This window comes from Enoplosus armatus, chromosome 11, assembly GCF_043641665.1.
Source record: "Enoplosus armatus isolate fEnoArm2 chromosome 11, fEnoArm2.hap1, whole genome shotgun sequence".
NCBI lineage: Eukaryota > Metazoa > Chordata > Actinopteri > Centrarchiformes > Enoplosidae > Enoplosus > Enoplosus armatus.
The window spans coordinates 12,761,076-12,784,114 of record NC_092190.1 but is presented as its reverse complement, the minus strand read 5'-3'; the positions used below and the strand labels follow the sequence as shown (position 1 = coordinate 12,784,114).

General features: G+C 40.3%; 1 protein-coding gene across 1 annotated transcript; it reads left to right on the top strand.

The window, feature by feature from the left end:
• The first annotated feature begins 77 nt into the window (after nt 1-77).
• map3k20a (mitogen-activated protein kinase kinase kinase 20a) lies at nt 78-22,740 on the top strand. Its single transcript, XM_070914260.1, has 20 exons — nt 78-196; nt 1,821-2,010; nt 3,210-3,297; nt 7,613-7,714; nt 8,745-8,810; nt 8,929-8,957; nt 9,640-9,777; nt 11,169-11,255; nt 11,899-11,973; nt 12,062-12,168; nt 14,599-14,734; nt 18,258-18,302; nt 18,399-18,429; nt 18,548-18,687; nt 18,818-18,880; nt 18,967-19,056; nt 20,947-21,063; nt 21,211-21,285; nt 21,437-21,587; nt 21,779-22,740. Exons 2-20 carry the CDS (start codon nt 1,852-1,854, stop codon nt 22,498-22,500), a joined length of 2,421 nt encoding a protein of 806 aa, XP_070770361.1. The 5' UTR covers nt 78-196; nt 1,821-1,851; the 3' UTR covers nt 22,501-22,740.
• Nucleotides 22,741-23,039: the final 299 nt, after the last annotated feature.

The following is a 23,039-nucleotide window of genomic DNA, read 5'->3' as shown; positions in this document are numbered from 1 at the left end:
AGTGTGGGCTGCTGCTGGAAGAAGTTGTGCAACCAGTAAAACCACCGCGGAGAGTGGAGAAATCCTGCAGTGTCACATGAGATTTCCCGGAACTCTCACTTCTCCGGTTTTCTTACGGCCACTTTATCTTCTGTCCCGGTGTAACCTGCACCGACGACGAGCCGCCCTGAAGCCTAAAACTTCACACTCAATGTCGGTACGTATGTTTATAATGTCAGAGCCTGAGAGCAGAAGTTAGAGACAGTGTTCACACGGCAGCCTGCTGGCATCCGTGCCAGCGTGAAGTCTTCTGGTAGCTTCATTTATACAGTACACATGGTATTTCTGCTGGCTTACTGTTGTTCTGGGCTGTTGAGTGTGGTACATAAAGCAGTGTGCATCAACGGCTTCTGTATAAGTGTAATTATAACAAGAAAAGTCATAATAATAACCACTGTTAGTTGTTGATACAGTACACAACTATGCATGCGCTTTGCTTTCTCAGGTTTGACTATTGTTAGACGTTTGCAGTGTATCTTATCTTTATAAAGCCATGTAGACGTACAGATGACCCCAATAGTGATCTCAGCCACACAGAGCATGATCAATAACTAATCCTGCACTGTTAAGATCATTGATTACTCTATAAGACTGTGATATCAACATGTGGATGTCTCTGGTTACATATCACCGTGCTGCCGACTGTTAGGGTGTGAAATAGAAGCTGACAGGTCACCATACTATCTGTTAGCTTTGTGTGATTTATTTTTCATTTAGTTTTGATTACAGTAACTACCTGTGGTTTGACATATGGCTATCAGGCCTCTATTGTTGCAGTGGTTACAGCGGTGTTTGCTATTAAGTGAGAACTGGCAGGAGGGAGTGCAGGAGTGCTGCCATATCCCAGTAACCCTGGCTTCTTGAGTGGACGGACAATACTGTGGAGCTGGGCCACTGAGCAGATTGCTGTGAGGCTAAGTATAGCCTGAATACAAGTAAATCAGCAGAAAGCAATGCCCCCTTTGTGACAATGGAGGCATGTCCTGCTGGGATGGATAGCAATCCCAATGAAGACCCAGGTAACAGCCTTTTAAAAGCTGTAATTGCTCAGCTGTAAATGGAGAAACCTTTGAACAATAACAGAGCTACAATTTCCTGTAATGATGGAATTATTTCTTTACAAGATGCTTTTATGCTGTTACGGACAAACAAAAGGATGTGATAATCAATCTGTGTGGACTCCCATTACGTTTCTAACCCTGGTCTATTCAAATACTGCATCTATGGCCACTTACACAGGCAGGAAGAGCTCATTGTGTAGTTGAAAAGATGAAGAGAATATGAGGGTGTCTCCAGGTTTTTGTCTTGAAACAGTCAAGAGACAGTTTATCCTCACATTTTTTTGCTCTCTCTGCTTGTGGCCTTACTTGTACTGAACACTGTGCTGGAATGGTCTGTGACTTTGGCTGCATGATCACAGCATACCAGGCATGCCATCGTCCTTATACAAGCAGAGTCTGGACCCTGAGCTCATTGCTTACTGGTACTGATGATGAGGAGTGTGTATGTGGAGCGAGAGAAAGAGACCGGCGGATGGTCGGTAAATCACAGAGCTAAAACCAGGGATTTCACACTGACACCACATGCAGAACCAGCCAATGGCGCCGTGGCCCCTCTCAGGTCGCGCCGGAGCCTCATCTAACCTGCAGTCCCACTCTCAAATGGTGTGTTTCAGAGCAAAGTTATTCTTTGAAGTGTCTCGCACAGCAGGAGTAAGTTTGTTTGACCATAGAGGACTTTGTTGAGTGAACCAGACTTCCTTTCTTCCTTCCCCCCTTCAGAAGCAGAGTTGGTGCTGAGTGTCATTATGAGATGTCGTCTCCAAGCGCCTCCTTCGTGCAGATCAAGTTTGATGATATCCACTTCTACGAGAACTGTGGCGGCGGCAGCTTTGGGAGTGTGTACCGAGCCAGGTGGATCTCCCAGGACAAAGAGGTGGCGGTGAAAAAACTGCTCAAAATTGAGAACGAGGTAGGAGTCGTAATTGCCTGGGCTTTTCATATACTTTTTAATTGTCAGTATAGTAATCATTTTAATTGCTACCCCATTTAGCGGGATGTGGTGACTTCTGTACCCATCACTCATGGTCATTATACTCCCCCACTCGTAGAAATGTGCTGCAAAAGAAACATTATTGCCAAATGAAAGAATGTATTTGGCCCAATTACAGCAGGGACTGTTCCTGAGATCCCTTTGAAAGCTCGGGCTCATTGTCTTAAAGACAAAAAAAAGAATTATCTTTGAAATCTTTTCAGGGAAATTTTATTACATTTGTTGGCCCGTGATGGGATGTTCAGAAAATGATTCATCGTTTTTCTTTTATGAAAGATCACAGATATCCATTCAACTTCACTCAAGTGTTGGAGAGATGATTGTTCGGTGAAAATAATAATGTAATCCTTTCACATTGAACCAATTGTTCGTCTAATTATAGTGTTTGGCTACAATTAAATGAATTGGTTTTGTCAGGTTTCTGTTCTTTCCAGGAATGGCTTCACAATGATGTTTCTGGGCGAGTATGTTATATTGATATAGATTTGTATATACTCTTGCTACATTATTTTCATCATTAGAGCCATATTCGCAGCATGGCCATCAGACGGTCAACCAGACTGAAATATCTCAGCAACTATGTCAAGGATTGCCATGAAAGTGTGTACAGACATTAATGGTCCCAAGAGGATGACTCTTACTGATTTTGGTGATCTCCTGACTTTTCCTCTCGCACCACCATGACACTGACTTTTTTTTTCTTTGCAAATTGTAATTGCAATTGTCTCAACAACTTTTGGAAGTATTGCCTTGAAATTTTCATGATGGCAAACCCTTAACTTTCCATCTAGTGCCGTCGGCAGGTCTGAATTTCAATTCGTCCAACACTTTGATTTTGAACAACTTCCCATCAGCCTCAGCTGTACTTTGTGTTCAGTTTAGTGCTAATTACCAAATGCTAACATGCTAAACTAAGACGGGGAACAGGGTAAACATTAAACCTCCTTAGCATCAGCATGTCAGCATTGTCTCTGTGAGCATGCTAGCATGCTGACATTAGCATTTAGCTCAAAGCACCACTGGCCACTAGCATGGCTGGCTGTTTCTTTAGACGCTGATATGATGATTTTCAGACATTTTTATAGATATTGTTTTGTCCTTGTGTGTTTGTTTCTTAGGCTGAAATCCTCAGTGTCCTCAGCCACCGTAACATCATCCAGTTTTATGGCGCGATTGTTGAGGCTCCCAACTATGGAATTGTCACTGGTAATATTTTTAACTTCTAAAAACTTCACATTTACAGTGTCATATATACAGTATGTCTCAATAATAATCAGTGTACAACAGAGCTGATGGTAAACGCAGCAGCTGAATCTATTTGCACCAGTTGCAGTTTGCTCAACACTAAATTGTGCAGAGGTTTCTATGGAAGCATTAGTGAATGCCAGAGGGTTCAGGAAGTGCACACAATGATACAGTAGTTGTGTGCCCCTGTTTTGTTTTGTGTCTAGGTTAGAGGCTGAGAAGAATAAAGCTCATGTAGCAAGGGGCCCTCGATGCCTCTGCACAAACTTTCATCGGGCAGCGGTGTAGAGGTCGTCCTGTGGAGATGTCATTTAAGTTTTATTGTATTAAAACTCTCTCTTCTGCTGCTGGGTTTTGTGTTTCTTACTGTAAGCTTAGCTCTCCCCTCTCCACTCTGTAGTGATAAACCTCTACATTTGGATATAAGACCATCAACTGGATTCTTTTGTCACCGCACACTCTTGTTTTGGGCAGAGTCTCTTAATTAGATTTTCTCCATCTTTGCCTAATTTTGATGAGTGTTGCCCAAATCACAGGTTAATGATAATGTAACTACACAGGTAGCACAGTTTAATTAGGGCTGCAACTAACGATTACTTTAACGTTTACAGTTAATCTTTCAATTACTTTTTTAATTAATTAATTGTTTAGTCTATAAGCTGTCAGAATACAGTGGACACATGGCCATCACAATTTCCCACAACTCAAAGTGACGTCTTCAAATTCCTTGTTTTGTCCAATCAACAGTGGAAAACCCGACAATATTCAATATAAAATAATATAAATCACAAACCCTGACATTTGAGATGCTGGAAACAGAAAATGTTTGAAAATGTTGCTTGATAAATGCATTTAAATGGTTACTTGATTTTCAAAATAGTTCGCAACTAATTTTCTGTCAATCAACTAATCAACTAATGGACTAATTATTTCAGCACTGTATGTAATTGAGACTTAATTTGCAGCAGCACAAATGCAGACCATTCCCTCCGCCTGAAAAGCAAAACAAAAGAGGCTCTTTTCATGAAAACAACAGAGCACCACCCACTGAAAGTCCACCAGGCAGCTCGAGAGCAGCAGTTCAGTACAAATAGCTCAGCCTAAGTGTAGATAGGATGCTATGTTATATATATACTCTTAACATGTTTACTCACTCTGCATCAAAGGCTGAACTTGTGACCCTCTGGATGTACTAAGAAATACCATTTCTGTTCGACAGTCCCATTATTAAAAGGTCTGTGACAATCAGGGATTACTGCATGTTAGCGAAACCTTGCGACTCCCCACAGGTCATTTTTAATTTTTAATGTCCATATGGCTAAAAAGATTGCTCTCTTCCAGGAAAAAGTTGATCACACTCTCAGTGAAACAAACAATATGTTCTTTCTTCCGTTGGTCAATGAAACTGAAGCCCGTAGTTCACATTTTTATGGTGTGTTATCTAATACAGTAAACTGTGATTTGTTTCTTTCCCACGACCAACCAGGGGTGTAGTTACATTACAATCTTTAGTCCAAAGCTCCTTACACAAACTCCATAAGAACAAGAGCTAGATGTTGTCAGAAACTGTGACAGCATCCTTAACAAACAAGCATGTTTTGTGATATAGTTCAAGTGTGTGAAGTTTTATTCACAAGAAATGTGACTTCTCTTGCTTTAAAACAAGGCTCGATCTGTGTGACGTGTGCTATTAGGAGGGTGAAAGTTGAATGATAAACACTGAGGGATTGTGCTTCTGCTTTTCCTTTTTTATCTTCATAAAGACGTTATAGAAAGAGCCCTGTGTTTGTCTATTTAATCTATTTTACATTTTACATGCAACAGCCTCTTACTGTAATCTATATACTTGAAACTATCTGTAAAAGTATCTAGTGTGTAAGTAAAACTACACACTAGATACTAGTGTCAGAATTGTACTGAGAGAATATTGCCAAATTTTAATTTATATTACTGTAACAGCAGGTTTGGGAAACATTTACATTATTATGTTATATATTTATTGTCCCATGAATTGAATTTGATTTGCAGCTACAGTTAAAACGACCACACTAACAAATGAGACAACAAGTCAGAAGAAAAACAGTAAAACAAAAATAAACAATAAAACAGTAAAAACACTTTAAAAAACAATAAGCAGCATGAAAATGAAGAAAACAGAAGAATTTAATTTGGCTATTTGTGTTGGGTTTTATTTATATAAGCAAATCTTGAAAGGAAATTCTGTAACGAAACACTCATCACTCAAGACAAAAACCTTGTTTAGACACCTACAATTTTTTAGCGGTGATTAAAGAAAGAAAATAAAGTCTGTTTTCTACTGCATTGTCGTTTATATCTGAACATAGATTTTTCTCCACATCACGTCCTCTGAAATGTTCTCCCTGTGTGACACATCCCTCGTTGGCATGACTACAGTCACCTCAAGTCAATTCCACAACCTGAGAGAGTTTAACCTGCACATGAGATTTTTGTTTGTAAAATTTCCATCAAAATGCTGAAATAGTGTTGTCCTTTTATTGAGGAATGAAGAAATGATAGAAGATAGACCTTTGATATTCTTGGTTGGTCGTGGAGACTCTGCACCACAGTATTATGAAACCTTACCTTGTACAATATGATACTGTAACAAAGTTGGGCAACTCCAGATCTTACATTCTCATGGCTCCTTGTCCTACAGCTGCATATCACCTTTCTCTGCTTTAATGTTTTAGCAAACACCAGGTAACTTACCTTACCTTCTGAGATTATTGTGAGCAGAAGACTCTGAAATCTGTACTCAGGGTCTGCACTTGTGTTATACAAACATGCTTTCTATGTAATAGCTGTGTGAAAAGTTAAGAGAAGTGTTTAAAAAGAACCATAAATCATTAACAGTTAAGCAAAGCATTTGAAGTTGTGTTCACTAAGTTTGCAGTTTTTGGGCACGACTTGCAGAATTGCATCTCAACAGTGGAGGAAAACTCACGGCACATGGCACCTCAGCAGCCACTGTAGTATTTTGCAGCTGTGAAAGAGAGTTTTGTTGTCAAAGCGCTGGTCAGTGTCTCTATTTATCGATGCAGAATCTAATTAGCACCAGATACAGGAAAAAGGTTTATGGCCACGTCCACATTCATCAGCTCTGTTATAAATTTCCTGTCTGTTGACATACAGCCGCAGGTTGAGCAGTTCCCTCTTTCTAACAGCTAATATCTACAACCTATTTGAGACACCTGTTTGTCTCCATTAACCTGCATGAGTTTAACAATATCTGCTGTCACTCAGAGGCCTGATAAACCTAATGAATTAAGGTTTGTTGTTGTTTTGGGGTTAAAGGTACATTTACCTGCAAGATAAACTGCGAGGTTGTTTGTTCTCTCTTATGACATGAAGCTAATTCACTCTGAGGGAGGTGGATGATACTAAAATTAAAGTGCAATCGACAGCAGAGCCACAGGTAGTCATATTATTTAAGGAATGTGGATGAACGTATTAAAGTCGCAGACAAGTCTTCGCTTGCACACACACGGATGAGCATATTTGTAGCTGCACAAGATACGCGTTTATACGTCTGCTGTCAGCCAGCTTCTGCTACAATGCTAATATAAAAAGCCATATGAAATTCAGACTCATGATAATAAAAACCACTGTGTATTTTATGATTGTTAATTAGACTCCTGTCTTGGTGCCTGTGCATGTTTACATTACTGTGTTGGAACATGATTGGGTTATTATGTAACTAACAGAGGTTTCCTGCTGTTTTAGCTGGTATAATAATCTTTATTCAAGCACTTTACCTCACAAGATTACAGAGATTACTCACAAAAAAATGTTGATTTTCCTGTTCTACATACTTCTCTGCTTTATCAAAGCTGTATTTATGTCTTGAGCAGTCCTGTGAGGGGGGATTTCGCAAAAGACCCAAAAGAAGTGCCCCATTCGAATAAATAAAACTTTTGAAAACACAGCAGAAAGATTATTCCTTTGTGGTTTAGACAGATTTGATAACATGTGGGCTCCTGAGGGAACATAGTGTTCAGTTACATTGTGATAAATCGAGCTCAACCACAGCAACACGAGCAATCTGTAAACAAGAAGCTGTCAGCTGGCTGCCAGGAGTCGTCTGGCAGATTTTCAATTTTCGATTGTTTTCACGTAATGCTCCCACATACTGCACTCACATGTATAATGTAACGCCTCAAAAGAACAGGTTTGTCACTGTCAAGACATTTTACCATCACAAACTGTCAGTCACTCCCAATCGTACAAACTCAAATATGATCACATTTCTCCACAGAGTATGCGAGTGGTGGATCGTTGTATGATTACCTGTCCAGTGATGAGAGTGAAGAGATGGACATGGGGCAGATCATGACATGGGCTGCAGAGATCGCCAGAGGTAAAAGTTACAATTATTTATCTCCTTGATTGCATTGGTGAAAAAAAACACTGTGCCTCTTCCTTAATGTGACCTTTGAAAGACATCTTTCTATCTACCCAAAAGATCCAAGATACTTTGCAATTTTATAAACATTCAAAATAAAATAAAAATAGAAACGCTTCCTCTCTTTACTTCATTTCAGACACCATTTAGATTGATGAGTGATTTGGGGTCAAAACTTAACTGCAAATTATTAAGATCAATTGTGTTTACAGTTGTCCATCATGTAGTCATTTCCGTGCAACTTTAATAAACAACCATTAACTGATACAACCCTACGCTGTTAATGTAGACTGTAAAAAGGAGAAGACCTAAGATTGAACCCTGAGGAACACCTGTATTGATGTTAATAATTTCAGAGTTCACATTTTCAGCTACAACACCTTGAAAACTGTTTTGCAGGTCATATCTAAACTAACCACAAGGGGTCCTATTAAAGTCAGTTTCTCTGTAAGAATGTCAACATGTTATGATATATTATATCATAAAATTATAAAGGCCTAAGAAAGATTAATAAACAGCATCACTATTCTGATTCATCAAATTCAAACCCATGCTGAACTGGTGCTGTGCCGAAGTCTGAAAACCAGATTGTCAGCAGGTTAAATCAGACATTTGGGGAAGAAACAGCCTTGAAAGCTGTGAAAGTATTACAAAGTTTTATAAAGCAAGAAAGAAAGTTTAACTTTTTGTTGCTGGCTTTAGTCCTCATCTGCTGCAGCCATTGTTATAAACAGTTTTTGTGTGCAGTCACTGTAGGTGGACCTTTACATGGAAATACAAATAAGCAAGAGACAAGGAGTCTTGATTTTGCTCATTAGTAAATTCTTATAATATATACAATACACGTTTCTCCTCAAAGCAGCTCATTGGAACATTATCAGTTGAAAGATGCATGTATATATTCTCATGTGATTAATCAGAGCCACCAGTTTATATACTATGATGTGGTCTCCCTCTGAAAAACGTCTCTTTATTTCTGCTTTAGGAATGCACTATTTACATTCAGAGGCCCCCGTTAAGGTGATCCACAGAGACTTAAAGTCCAGGAATGGTAATGGATTTGAATGTTTTTGTCCAAAACATATACATTTTATATAAACGAATGCTACATATTCATTAAAGTGAATTCATTCTTTTACTTTCTTTTATTTCCTTGTTTTCTCTTTCAGTTGTTTTGGCAGCGGACAAGGTTCTCAAGGTAGGTTTTCATTACGGATCTAGATATAGAAGTTTCACATTTTAATTCAGAATTTGAAAGTAATATAAGCATGAAGTACTGGTATGTTATTTACCTACAGTATGTGGACACAAGAGGGCAGTGACTAACTCAGCATGTACAAGAAACCACTGACAGCATTAAACTGGTGTGCTTTACTGTACGTGCTGTGGCGGATGAGACTGGTTGAAAGAAGATTTAACAAAAACTCAATAACAATACAATATAATATATTGTGCCTTTTATTTGCAACAGAGTTATTATGTCAGTGTGTATGAGTGTGTTATGAGAAACTATTCAGTAGCTCCAAACATATTTTGAACCCTCTTCTGTATGTATCTGATGTATCATAGAGCCTCATTTTCTGAAATGAAACAAGAGCATAGTGTGCCAAATTGCATTTCGTCAATTGCAGTGACAGAAATAGCAATTGAGTCCAGGCCTAAATGATGTGATTACAGTACACCACATTTGTAGCATTTACTGACACCAACATCCCCACCAGATGCACACTTGCAGATTATTACAGCCTTGTTTGATTCGTGCATTTGAAATATCACATATATGAAGGAAGTACGTTGTTCTATGGATGGTTATGGATACCAAAACAAACAATTTGATTCAGTTAACAATGATAATCTCAATTCTGTTTTCATCACTTCAGATCTGTGATTTTGGGGCATCCAAGTTCCTGACCCACACAACACACATGTCCTTAGTGGGCACGTTTCCCTGGATGGCTCCGGAGGTGATCCAGAGCCTGCCTGTGTCTGAGACCTGTGACGCTTTCTCCTACGGTGTGGTGAGTGACAAGAGGAAAGGAGAGGAAACCAGCATCCTCATGACTCTGATACTCTGATACAGACTGTCACTCTTGGAAGACATTCATAGTGTAGCACATGAAAAGTGACAGAAATAGTTGTGCGCAGCTGGCCGATCACTGTGTGAAGACCAACTGGCGAACCGTTCTCTTAAGACCATTTATTAGATGATTTGTACATTCTGGTTGATTTCTGTTATTTCTTTTTCAATTATTTGACAAATAATGTCATCAAACCCAGTGAAAAGGTATTCATTATGGCACATCAAAGGTCCCAAAAGTGAGTGAATAATGAGAACTGTGAGAGAGAGACTCACAGCCAAAAGCTTTTTTGTTTTTAAAAGAAAGATTTGACAGACAATGATGCTTTTCATTTTGGTAAAATTGAATCGAATATGTTCAATACGTTTGTAGAAATTGCACTAAAGTCACTCATGGCTTAAAAAACAACAGCTGTCAGTCAAACAGTCCCACTGATATTTTCATTTCTGCATTTCTTTCTCTGCTTAAGTGGACAACAGCAGTGCTTTTGACCTTTGCAGAAGTATAGCCTTACAAACTTACAGTGTTTTTCTTTTTCTCTTGTGTCTTCAACTCTTGTGAAGTTGCTGTGTAAGACTTTTGAAAGTTGTTTCAAAATGGAAACCATTACCAGTTACCCTTAATCAGCATATAAATTGCAGTTCCTATTTTACAACGGTACATTACTGATGTAAAATCCCAATGAATTAACAAAAATGATGTAAAAAGTATGTTTCCTCAGATATATGAAGGATTTTACAAGCTGAACACACAATGTTTATGATTGCAATGAGTGCTTTTTATGTCAGAGGCACTGCAAAATGATTGCAAATTTAAGTATGCAGTTTTCCCTCAAACACTTTTTTGAGTAGCTCGTTTCTGTAGTAAAATACATACATGTAATGAGAGGCAGCTGGCAAGTGCAGAAATGCAGAAAAATGGTACATATACAGTAGAGCCCTTGGGTGTTGGAAAAAAATGGCTCTCCTCCACCTTTTCAATATCTGATTTTTTAAGTTGTTGACACAGGTTGTTATTTCTGACACTGCTAAATACCAACTGAAGAGAACCTAAATTATCAAGGGAGTACTGTTATTGTACTTCAGAAATCATGGCAGCCTTTAATCGTCGGAAATCTAAAATTAATCTTTTTGTCTCTTTTGTTTGTTGCATTTGGTCTCCAAGAAAGACAGAAAAGTGTTTTAATGTTTATTTGTATATGAATACACATGCTATATAAACAGACAAAAGATAGCTCAGCAGTACCCAGTGGGGTAAAACCGAAGATTCATGTATGCGTTTCACAGTATTATAACTTTGTTACTGACCTTGGCTCTTGACTTCTGTGACAGGTGCTTTGGGAAATGCTTACCCGTGAGATACCCTTCAAAGGCCTGGAAGGTTTACAAGTGGCCTGGCTCGTGGTCGAGAAAAATGAGGTACTCCAGTGTGTGATTACATGTATATATACAGTATTGACCCTTGGAACTGTGCAATCATCATTGTCCAGATAAATAACCCTTCCTTCACACTGAATCAATATTTTGGTTCATCAGTATAATGTGAAATATATATATATATATATATATATATATATATATATATATGTGTGTATATATGTTGTCAGGAATGGTTCCTAACTGCACTTTTACACCATTGTACTTTTTTTCAAATGTCATTCGGTTTTGTAATCTAACTAAATAACACGTTATATCTCATTTGTTTAATCTGTACAAAAACTGAAGTGAAAAAACTTCAAGTTGTGGTTTTTAAAGGGGTGGTACTATTTCTTGGCTGGGCGCAGTGAATTCCTGGAGTCTTGTGGACAACCAGGTAACCAGTGGAGACTCCAGGACAGAGTCAGGCTAGCGGTTTCCCTCTTTTTCCAGTCTTTATGCTAAGTTAAGCTAACCGACTGCTGGCTGTAGCTTCATATTTACCGTATAAATATGAGAATGGGAGCGATCGATTTAACTCTTGGCAAGAAAATGAATAAGTGTATATTCCTTTCAATCAGCACCCCTTCAGTTTAGCTCAGTTCACTAACCAGCAGCTCATCCTACGACTGACTGTGTGTTTCAGAGGCTAACCATCCCTAGTGGCTGTCCTGCCAGCTTTGCTGAGCTCATGAGGAACTGCTGGGCAACAGAGGCAAAAGTGAGTGATCCGCTGAGTGACATTAACATGCAAATTAACAGCAGGTATGTTTTCATTTGAATCACATGTTTGTATGTTGTATGTTTAGGAAAGGCCAATGTTCAAGCAGATCCTCTCGACTTTGGAGTCCATGTCTAATGACAGCCAACTTCCTCAACAGTGCAACTCTTTCCTTCACAATAAGGCTGAATGGAGGTAATGAGATCAGCTATTCTCCAGGCCCAGTAAATGTATTTATAACTCTCTTTTTTCACCAATATACTGCCTCAGCCTAAGGAAATGTGCAACTGTTTTCAAAGAATGATGTGGAAATGTAGCTGATGGGGGCCGTGAAATACAAAAAAAGACTTGAGCTCGTGCATATAGATCTTTAATAATTACACTGATAGCTACATAAAGGCATGAAAACCTCCAAAGAATCATCCATCTGGATATACTTCCTCTCTTTACCCATAAGGCCCTAAAAATAATCACCATCTTTTTCAAGTAGAAGTGTTTAATTGGGTTGTATGAGCAGCTGGAGGTTTGGTGATGTTCAGCACAGCCTGAGTCTCAGCTGTTACTTTATTCTCTGTCTGCCTCTCTGCGGGGCTTGTCTGTGCTCTGAGGTTTTTCCTCAGAAGTTGTAGCTGGTGGCATCATGTCCAGGCAGCCATCTGCAGGTGGAGCAGGTTGGAGTGAATCTCGCTGCTGGAAAACAGAAACTGAGAATGTGTGACACATTGTTGTAGCTCAAGAGGTTTGATAGTATAAGCTTAGCTGGCTGAAAAAGGAAGGAGAGGCTTGTTGGTGATCAGAGCAGGGGGTAGCTTCACCAGAGGGATGTTTTGTTTGACCCCAGAGCAGTGACATCTGTTGGGCTTGTTGCTATTTTACTCAGCTGATTTGCACTACCCAGGAATTACTAAGGAATAGATACAGCATACAGTGCAGACCGCTAAGTTTTAGTGCAGTGATGTGTTTTTCATGATGTTGGCTTTTTCGGCTTGAAGGATGTTTGAGAGCGTTCGCATCCATTTTGAGTTCACAATGTAGGAATATAGCCCCTTTTACCCTCAGGGGTATGTACAGTATAACTATAAGACTAAGAGCCATGCCAGCAGCATTGTGAGGCTATACCTGAGCACAGCAGTGCTTTGAGTTAAATCTTAACATCAGCATGCTAAAATGCTCACAATGACTATGTTAATATGCAGGTATAATTTTACCATGTTCACCATGCAAACATTGTCTGATCAGCTGTGGAAACAGTACAGTTGAGGCTGATGAGAAAGTCATTAGTTTTGCTGGTATTTAGTCATAAACCAAAGTATTGGACACATGAAAAAGTTGACCTGATTTGATGTGTGGAAGAGTGGAAGTTGTTTGAGGTGGGAAGCGTCAGGGTGGAGGAACCACAGGCCCGGGAGGAGTAAGGATGGGCTTTCCTGTCTGGGCTGCATGTGTTTATAAACAGAAAGTGTGAGAACAAAGTTTTTGTTGGGCTGAAGCTCAGCATGGATTTACATGACACACTGTGCAGCCCCACCTGCTGGGCAAAACAAACTTCCCCAGCGTGAAGTGAACATGAGACATAGTCCCGTCCTTGGCATTCAGAGCTTCAGACGCAGACTAATCACCTTCTGACTGCAGGGCGTCACTGCGTAGTTTACAGAGGAGTTTTATTTTATTTTGTTTTAGTATGTGTCACTGCTTACTGTCCTAGCACTCTGACTGTGATTCATTCTTTACACTGTGTTGTTTAAAGGATAAGACTGGTGATTATTGTCAACAAATCCCATGAAAAGGATAACAAAACTTAAGCTCAAATTCTCCTTAAATTGGCAATTGCTTGTAATGACTAACCCACCAGCATGTCGGTGAGTTAGTCATTACAAGCAATTGCTCTGCAGCTAAAAATTGTTCAAAGCCAATATCTTCATTTCAAATTCTAGTGGAAAAACCAAAGTTTCCAAAGATGCCAAATATTTACATTTAATGAAATTATGTGATGCCATAAGTCTTGGGTTTGAATATTTCAATTCACATAAGTTTCACACAACTTGATACAGAATATATGGTCCACATATTACAGGGCAGTTAACCTTAAAGCTAATTAAGGAACAATAAAAAGTGAAAACTGGATTTCTATTGGTTAAAACATATCAATGAGCCACAGTGTTGCACTGGGTGACATGTTTCTTCATGTCAATGAAGTCAAGCACTGTAGTTTACTGAGTCAATTCCACATATACCGTCCCACTGCATGTATATTAATCTGCAGCTGAAAATAGTCCCCAACAAATGCACTATTTAGTGCTGTTCTAGACATTTTTGCTAAAAACTACAGTGCCCAGCTGTTTTAGGACATACGTCTTAAAGAATATATATTTGACAGATTTACGTCTTTTGTAGGCTGAGTGCCACAGACAGGGTAAGGAAGTTGGAGTGTATTGAGAGATGGACTAACACATTGTTGGTTTTGGTCTTTTCATGGGATTAAAATATGAATGATATTAAAAATATTAAATCATGCCAGGCATTAACATATGGAACAAAAATCTTTTTCAAGCAAGCTTTTTTTCAGTAGTCAATGTGGAGATATTTGGTGAATTGTTGACATTGTTCTTGGGCTCTGTGCTGCAGGTTTGAGATTGAAGCCACACTTGAGAGACTGAAGAAGCTGGAGAGAGACCTGAGTACCAAAGAGCAGGAGCTGAAGGAGCGCGAGCGGCGTCTAAAGATGTGGGAGCGCAAACTCATCGACCAGTCCAACAGCCCGGTGAGTTCCCCATTATCCCCTCTCCACCTTGGTCCACCTTAGCCGTCAGGACAGTTGTCAAGTGGTCACAACATTAGCACCTCACTTTTACACCGCTGTTCACATGCATGCTTCCTGAAACCCATTCGGAGAGGGACAGAATCCCCCTGATCTTCCTCTGGGGTGAAGTGGAAATGGGAAAGCGGTGAAGTGAAAATAAAAAGTGTGGAATGAGAAGTAAAGGGAAAAGCACATTATGAGAACATTATGGGCAGTGTATATTATTGGCAGTGCTGCCTTTATGTGCAGTGTAGTGCATGGTTGCCCGACAAGTAGATTTGCATCATGATGCACAGAGTGAATGCTGCACCGCCCCCCACTAGAATTCATATTGATTTGTGAGCGTCCAGCGTCTGAGCTGCAGTTCACGGCTTTGCTGTTTTTCTTTTGTTTCCCTGCATTGTATTGTTTGCATGCAAAAGACACAACAGATTGTAGTCTGGTTTTCCTTGTTTTCACAAAAAACAAAATGCAATTGTTTTCTCAAAACCCTGTGTGAATGAATGCCACAATAGTGTAGCTGTCACTCAACAAAACACACTTTCTATAGTCTGAGTTTGAAAAAGTCAACAAAACCTTTGAATTAAGTACACTGAAATCATTTCCTGTGTCTCCTTTCTGTTTCTATCCTACCCTTATTGCTCTGTTCAATTAACTTCCCTTCACATTCTTGTTTTCTAAATCACAACTTGGATTGGGGTTAAGATTGTCCACTTTTCTTATTTACACTTATTTTGTGGTTTAAACTGACTACTTACTTCCTTTTCTTTTCTGTCCTCTCTTCTCTTCTTTTACCCCTGTGTCCCCGCTCTCCACCTGTCCCTGCCTCTCAGCTCTTCTTACCTGTGGCAAAAAAGATAAGTGCTAAGTCGTTCTATCAGTCTAAGACGGAGGAGTCAAACAGTTCACAGATGTCGTGTCAGATCACAAGCTCCAGTAATGAGGAGGTGAATCTGCAGTCCATGATGAGAGGCTTTGGAGACATGTTTTCCTTGGACTTTGGTCGGCCTGTCCTGCACTCGGGCATGCAGGTCAACATGCAGGCCAGGCAGAACTCCTCCATGTCGAGCTGTGTCAGAGAAGGACACAAAATCAACATGACTCTGGGGATGGGACGCTTCACTCGGTCTGACGACAGTGAATAAAGCTCTCCGAAGTTCTGTGCTGCCACAGCTGCATCTGTCAAATACTGTGATTGTTGTGGAAGCACTGTTTCTTAATGAATTGCTTTTTAAGTCGTGCTGATTATTTTGTCTTTTCAAAATCTTTACTTTGTCCCTGGAAGACATATTTCTTCTGCTTTGTTCAAGATATTCATGATTAGCCTTCAGAAATAGTTGAAGGTAGCGCAGAAACATATTATAGAATATATTTGTAACCCTCTACCTATGGATATTATGGATGTTATTTACTGTATGCCTAATGTACTGGATGTATAGTGCCATGCTGTGAAGAAAGAGCCACGTGAGCCAGTTGCTTAGTGAAGGCCAGGCTTTTATGATGAAGTGACATTTTGCTGACATTAAGATTGGCCAATTTGTTCAGGATGTGGTGGAGTGCAGTTGTTGAGATGCAGTCTCTTACCAGGATGAGAAAGTACATGTTTTTTCCTTTGACTGACCCTGGTTCAAAACAGCAGGAGAGGGACTTTGCTGTGTGACTGTCAGCTTCATTCTCTCATTTTACATTTTACTTTTCAAGACAGGCTTCTTTCTTAGGGTCAAAAAGATTCTTTGAAAAATGAAGAAATAATTAATAATAATAACAATGTTCCTGTACTAGAGGCCTCAATGAGAACTCACAGTTTTTTAATAGAATAATTTCCTTCTATAGACACATTTTACATACAGTATCACACCATATGGTTTAACTGAATGTTAGCCTCAAGACCTGCGCTTTACAGTCGAGAAAATCGTATTAGCATTAGTGTTCAGTTAGGTATTATGCTTCATCTGAGGGAAGGACATGCTTCCTTGAGCGTAGCCCATTAAATTGTCCCCTTCGCTTGTTATCATCAGCCAGTCTCATGAGGATGTAATCCTCTATATTCCTGTGTTGTTGCTTGTTAGCTTCCTGCCATGAGCTAATATTCCTATTCAAACATTGCCTGTACTCCTGTGCCATCAAGGCCAATACAAACAAGACTAGACATAACAATTAACACAGGCTCGAACCAATATTTACATTTCCCCGTGTGGAAATCCAGACACTTAGGGCATCCTGACACATTCGGCCTCAATACTTGTTAGTCGTCTCCTCGAGCTTCCACCAAAATCATACGACTAGCAGCTTCTTGATGTGACTTATTTTCCCGCATCCTTCACAGTTTTGTCAATAAATCTGTTTCTTTCAACTCTCTGTCGACCTGTCTGCCTTAGATTGTTTTTATTACTGTCCATACATGAATAATAGTGATGAAAGGACAAATGTTTCATGAGAATTATCTTGTATTACTACTATTACTACCAAACCTTTTGTAACAGAAGACAGAACAGTGTGTGACTGACAGCATTTTAATAAGATTGTAAAATATATTGCTTCACCTGGCATATTTGTTGAGCTGCTTCTTGTGATATTAACTACATGCCTCTGTGTAACTCCCGGTATTCATCGTTTGATTACCCATTATCAACTTAGTCCACATGGGGGCAGAATTGTGTGAACTAAACCCAACTCAGAGCCTCTTTTTTTCTCTCCTACAGATTCCACACACATGTTAATAACACAAAAACAGTTCCCCCCATTTTGAATTTGTGATCTAGGTATCTTTGTCAACAACATGCCACGGATCTTAATAAAAGAAGCATGGCAGCACATTTGTGAAATACAATATGCTGCTTGAAAAGTGATGTTAAGTCACTCCAATGAGAATTTGGCGGGTTGAGAGTGTTTCTGAATCTGTTTACTTCCGAACCGCAGCACTGGAGGAGGCGGAAAGCGCTGCAGGGCTGAGTGGCTTTATGAGGCGGCGGGCTGCAATGAAATGTATGGCAGCGACTGTCTATTGAGACCGGCATTCAGTTCATAATCTGAGCTGTTATCAGATGTCGTGGGAAGAAGAAGTGAATGGGGATTACTCATTCATTTAGTCATCTTTCCTCCATTACACATTACACACCAGTCTCATGATCGCAATGATGAAATCTTTATTTTGGCTGGCAAGTTTCTGCCTGATTACATTTAATGAGCAATAAATGATTTATCATTCAAATAGATCACCTTAGATCAGTCAGACGGACATTTCGGTTTGATATAGACCATTAGAGGCAAGTCGTCTCAATCGCACAGCACAATAACCGGAAAAGTAATGGCCTCGAAGACATGGAAAACATGGCTATTTTCCATTTTAATAACATTTACTTAAGTCTTGTGATTTTTATTTTAAGTTCTGTCTGTCATAAATACACACACACATATTGCATACTGTTTGTATCCATCCATATTGTATTGCCGTTACTTCTATTTGTCTTTTATTTGTATGCAGTTGCTGCCCACCCTTGACATCTATACATGGACAGAGGAGCATGTGGTCAGTGTCACTGAATAAACCTCATAGCTAATGTATTCATTCAGATTTTCACACCATTTCTATTAAAAATAATATATTCCCATTTTATTCCTTTAGTATTTCTGGATGCAGCAAATCTTTGGCGCAGGTTTGTTCATTTACTTTCTGAAGTTGTACTCTTTAATCCGACTTTGGCAGCTTCAGACTATAGACTATCTGTGATCTGTTGTTTAAAAAAAAACTGGGTGTATCCTTTTCTGTCTCAGGGGAGGGTACATGTGGCATGCAGCTGTACGCTGACCTGTTTAAAGAAAATCACATCACCGGAAAGAGGTTGCTATTGCTCACAGAAAACGACATGCGGGACATGGGGGTCAAGTCCAAAGGTCACGTCATGCACCTTAAGGCAAGGCACAGTTAACCATTAACCACAACTGTCTCATTTTATTTTTTAAATCCACACATAATGGACAGGATGAGATTTATGCTTGTTGATATTTGGAATGACAGTGAATCTTACGCTCTCTCTTCGGCAGGGTGAAATTGAAAAGCTAACTAACGATTTCCTCGGGTTCGTCCACTTCCCGCCTCTGTTGAAGGTATAAAGTTTCTTCTTTATCTTCGGAAAGAGTTTTTTTTTCTGGTTTTCATTGCATATTTGGGCCTATATTTCTTTTCTTCCCAGGATGAGCTGGAAAAGGAGGTGGAGGGGAGTAAAACTGTAAATCTGGAGCTGGTGTTTGGGTACCACTGGAAACCAGGAACTGGGAAATCTGTACGTTTGTAGCAACACACACACACACACACACACACACACACTGACTGCATCAACATATTCTGCAGCTGTGAGCATCTGATGTAGTTCATCAGGGACAATCACAACTAAATGTTGTATCTACTTTGATCGGGCTTGTTATTAATTGTTAACCTCTTTAATACGTTTGGTAATAATTGTTACCTTGTCTAATGGATGTACAGCTGTTTGTTCTGAGGATTCATGATAATGGCTGTTATACTGACCATTGAAGGCATCACTTGGCACATATAAAAACCAGACAAATAAACATTTCATTCTCAGCCATGTACCACATCCACCTCGACTTGCTCACAGCCCTTTGTTAGGGTCTCAAACTGTGGAGAAAGGGTGGCTCTTCACTTGCTGTTTGAATTTAATCAAAAATAGCCCATTTAGCCAGAAGTCATTTTCTTTTTAAAAGGCAAACGTTATTTAATCTTTCAGCTGTTCATTGTCCCATCATAAATAGTCCTCTTTCAGTGTGTTCGGCAGGGCTGAAACGAGCCTGCTAATTGCCTCCCATTTCTTCTGACATGTGGTGGTTTAGTGGGTAGAAAACACAGCAGGGAGAAGGAAACAGGAGGCTGAGAAAATGAGAGCTAATTATTTTCCCCTGCCTGGTGTCAGGTTCCGTGTCAGCCTTGTTTTTACAAACTGGAAGGTTTTTTGCACTAAATAAAACAAACCCGCACTGCATTTTTTTTTCTTCGCCCCTCTTTGCTGGCGATGTCATGGAAGCAGCTGCACTTCTCAAAGACAAAATGAGGGCCTGCGATTGTGCGGCCACCATCTGACAGCCACTGAGGGTCCCCTACTAATGAGGATATCACCGTGCAGCCAAGTGAAAGGTGCTGAATTATGTATGAGTTGTCATTAGACGCACTCGGGTCCTAGGCATCATTACCAGATATTGTTTCTGCTGGAGTGATTAGACTAGCATGGACCTGGGAGCCCCGGTGCGACCGTCCAGTGCCGACACCAGGCCAGCGCGGGGCCACTGGTGTGTTTCTGAGCCAGAGGCTTGCTGAAGCTTCCCCTTTGAGCCGTTTCCAGCCCCTGGGGACGATGCAGGAGAGGGCGAAGGCTCCTCAGACGAGTGTGTTAGTGCCACTCCTCTGATGTCTTTCTCTGTGATCACTACACAATGGATTGGCCTGTGCCATGAACCCTGTGTGGTTAAGCAGTGACCTGCGGTTTTGTGGACGGCTTTTGGGGATTGGCAGAATCATTACTGCTTCGTCAGCATTCAGTATGCAGGAGAAGAGGGCTGGGGAATTGTTCAGATTTGTGCCTCCTAGTGAGGATTTGATGTGTCCCGCATGCAGCTACTCACGAGGAAAAACCTTCACCCCTTATCACCTGAAATCGACCGGATTGCTGCTCCAAGAAATTAATCCTGGATCCCACCGAGAATAAGAACATCAAATGTTTGACAAGCAATTTACAATGTCTACATAGATATATGCTAATGTTGTCATGTATGTCTTTCTCTCTGTTATAGTAATTCTACGAAATGCAACAATTCCATGTTGAGGCATTAGTATAGTATGAGGGAACTGATTTCCTTTAATATCAATTGTATATATTGTAAACAAATTGCATTTGATATAATTACAAAAATGTCATCCCCTTGCAATTTATTTATAGTATTTTTATGTTATAATTTCAGTCCTCCCCCACAATATGGGGCTTTGTGGCCAATAACTTGCCACTACCATTAAACCACCTCTAGGTTGTGCTGTTGGTTTATGTACAAGAGTGAAGTGTGGAGAACTTCCACACAGAATACTGCAATTATAAACTTTTCCGTACCATAAGGTGTTGTTTCTGACACCTACATTACCTCACCATTACGTCTTTTCTTTCAAGGACTGCAAATGGAAGATGTACATGGAACTTGACGGGGATGATGTCGCAGTAACCTACATCAAAGATGTCATCTTCAATACCAACCGCCAGGATGTGGAAATTCTGCGGATGACAAAGGTGTTATCAGGAACACATTTCGCAAGTGACTAGACCACTCATGGTTTAATCAATGCTAAATGTTGTCTATGCATTTTACCTACAGGACTGTTGTATTGTGGTTGCCATAGTCAGATGTTTTCATGAACTAATGTCTTTGCAATGTAGCCACCTTTTGTGATGGACAAATGGATCGTTGGAATACAGCAGAACCAGAGGGTGGACTACACGGTCAATTATGAGGTGAGTCATTTCAGCAGCTGTGGGAGACGCCTCACAACACAACACAAATCTAGTGATTTTAAATGTACATTTGAAAAGACATCAAGGCAACAAGTCTAATTCTTTTTTTGACACTAAATATCCTTATATTCTCCTTTGACTTCCACTTCAGAATGATGTCAAGTCACCAAAGTCTACCAGACACAGCTGTCCAGTGACGTGGAGTTTCAGTGGTGGACAAGACGAGATCAAGACTGTGGAGCTGGTCATCGAAACAGCATCAGCTGACATCGAGTGGAACCCGAGGGACGGGTCTAATGCTGGTAACTGTTTTATTTATGATTTAGTGGTCTTTGTTGACTTGAGGACTTCCAAAGCAACAGTTTTCACTGCTAGATAAATAAAGATTGTTATCTGTTGAATTTCCTATGAATTCAAGATATCACAGATATATTTAACAGTATTAAATACAGAATGTGCTCCTGTTTTTATCAGTGCATATCTTCTTTTTCAGATATTGATCCCACGTGGATGTACAACGTAAGGCAGAGGCAGATGATGACCCAGAAATCCCAGCAGACGACTGCTGCTCTGGCTGCCTTCACTAGATCTGATGCCCGCACTCTGCCTCAGTTCCTGTCTGCACATGAAAGCCAGGGGTTTTCTTATGCTGCAGCTGTGCGTCGCTCTCCGAACCGCATCCATGCATCTCCCTGGAATGACTCACGCAGCTCCTCGCCAACTGCCAGCCTGTCGGTCAAACTCGCCCCACTCCATCTTGGGTCAAAGGGCAGCAGTCCTTCCAGCACTACGTCAGAGAGCGCCTCAGAGAGGGATCGAGAGCGCCCGCTCAGTGCTGGAGCAGTGCATGACCACCGCAGGAACAACTACTTTGGCAACACATTAACTGTGGGAGGAGGGCAGGGTCGGGGACATGCATGGACCAATACGAGAGGTAGCTATATTCATAATAAAACCAGCAAAACCTTGCGGCAGCCAGGGAGGCCACGGTCCAACAGTTATAGTGTCACACCACAGAACCGCCCCACCACGATACCAGGTATATTGTCTGTAACAGAAAACCCCAGTGAGGAAAAAGAGGGGGCCAAAGCCAGCGAGGGAGGGTGGATCAAAGTGGAGCGACAGAAAAGATTACCACGTCAGGACAATAAACAAGTCAGAGGTCGACAGAGGAGAGGAGGCAGGGGAGGGCGCGGCGCCGGTGGAAGATCTTAATGTGGGCCACACATGAGCCGACAGCTTCTTGTGTGCTGAACATGTCATGCCCTGAAATGGTTTTACATATTTTTACGTCTGCTTACATGTTCAAACATGAGCTGCCTGTTTTAAGAAAATCACACTGATGCCTCTGATGTATATACTGTATGTATGACCATGTGTGTTTATTTTTTAAAAACTGGCTCCTGTCAGGTTAATAAATAATGAGCCTATACTTAGCTTGTATTTATTAATAAAAAAAATGGACAATTCGCTCCTTGTTCTTCACTTTCTTTCTTCCATGAAATGGCATTAACCAGCACTATGGTTGCATAAAAAATTATTCTATTTATCAGCCCAGTTTCCAAATAAACACCCTCACTCAAGATTGGATAAAATGTTCAGACTCATTCTTCAAATTCACACCTTCTTAGCTGCCTCTTCAGTGTGTCTCCGTCTGCAGAGTATTTTGGGCACAGAAATATAACACGATACTGATTCCATTGTTTGACAATGGTTATATAAACCCAGAAGTGCAAAGTTTTATTTGGTCTGGT

Bases quoted from the DNA above. Each gene is read 5' to 3' on its own strand.
- map3k20a (XM_070914260.1), top strand. From the start codon at position 1,852: ATGTCGTCTCCAAGCGCCTCCTTCGTGCAGATCAAGTTTGATGATATC. The intron at 8,958-9,639 runs GTAGGTTTTCAT...TCATCACTTCAG, and splicing joins CAGCGGACAAGGTTCTCAAG to ATCTGTGATTTTGGGGCATC. The intron at 18,430-18,547 runs GTTTGTTCATTT...TTTCTGTCTCAG, and splicing joins GCAGCAAATCTTTGGCGCAG to GGGAGGGTACATGTGGCATG.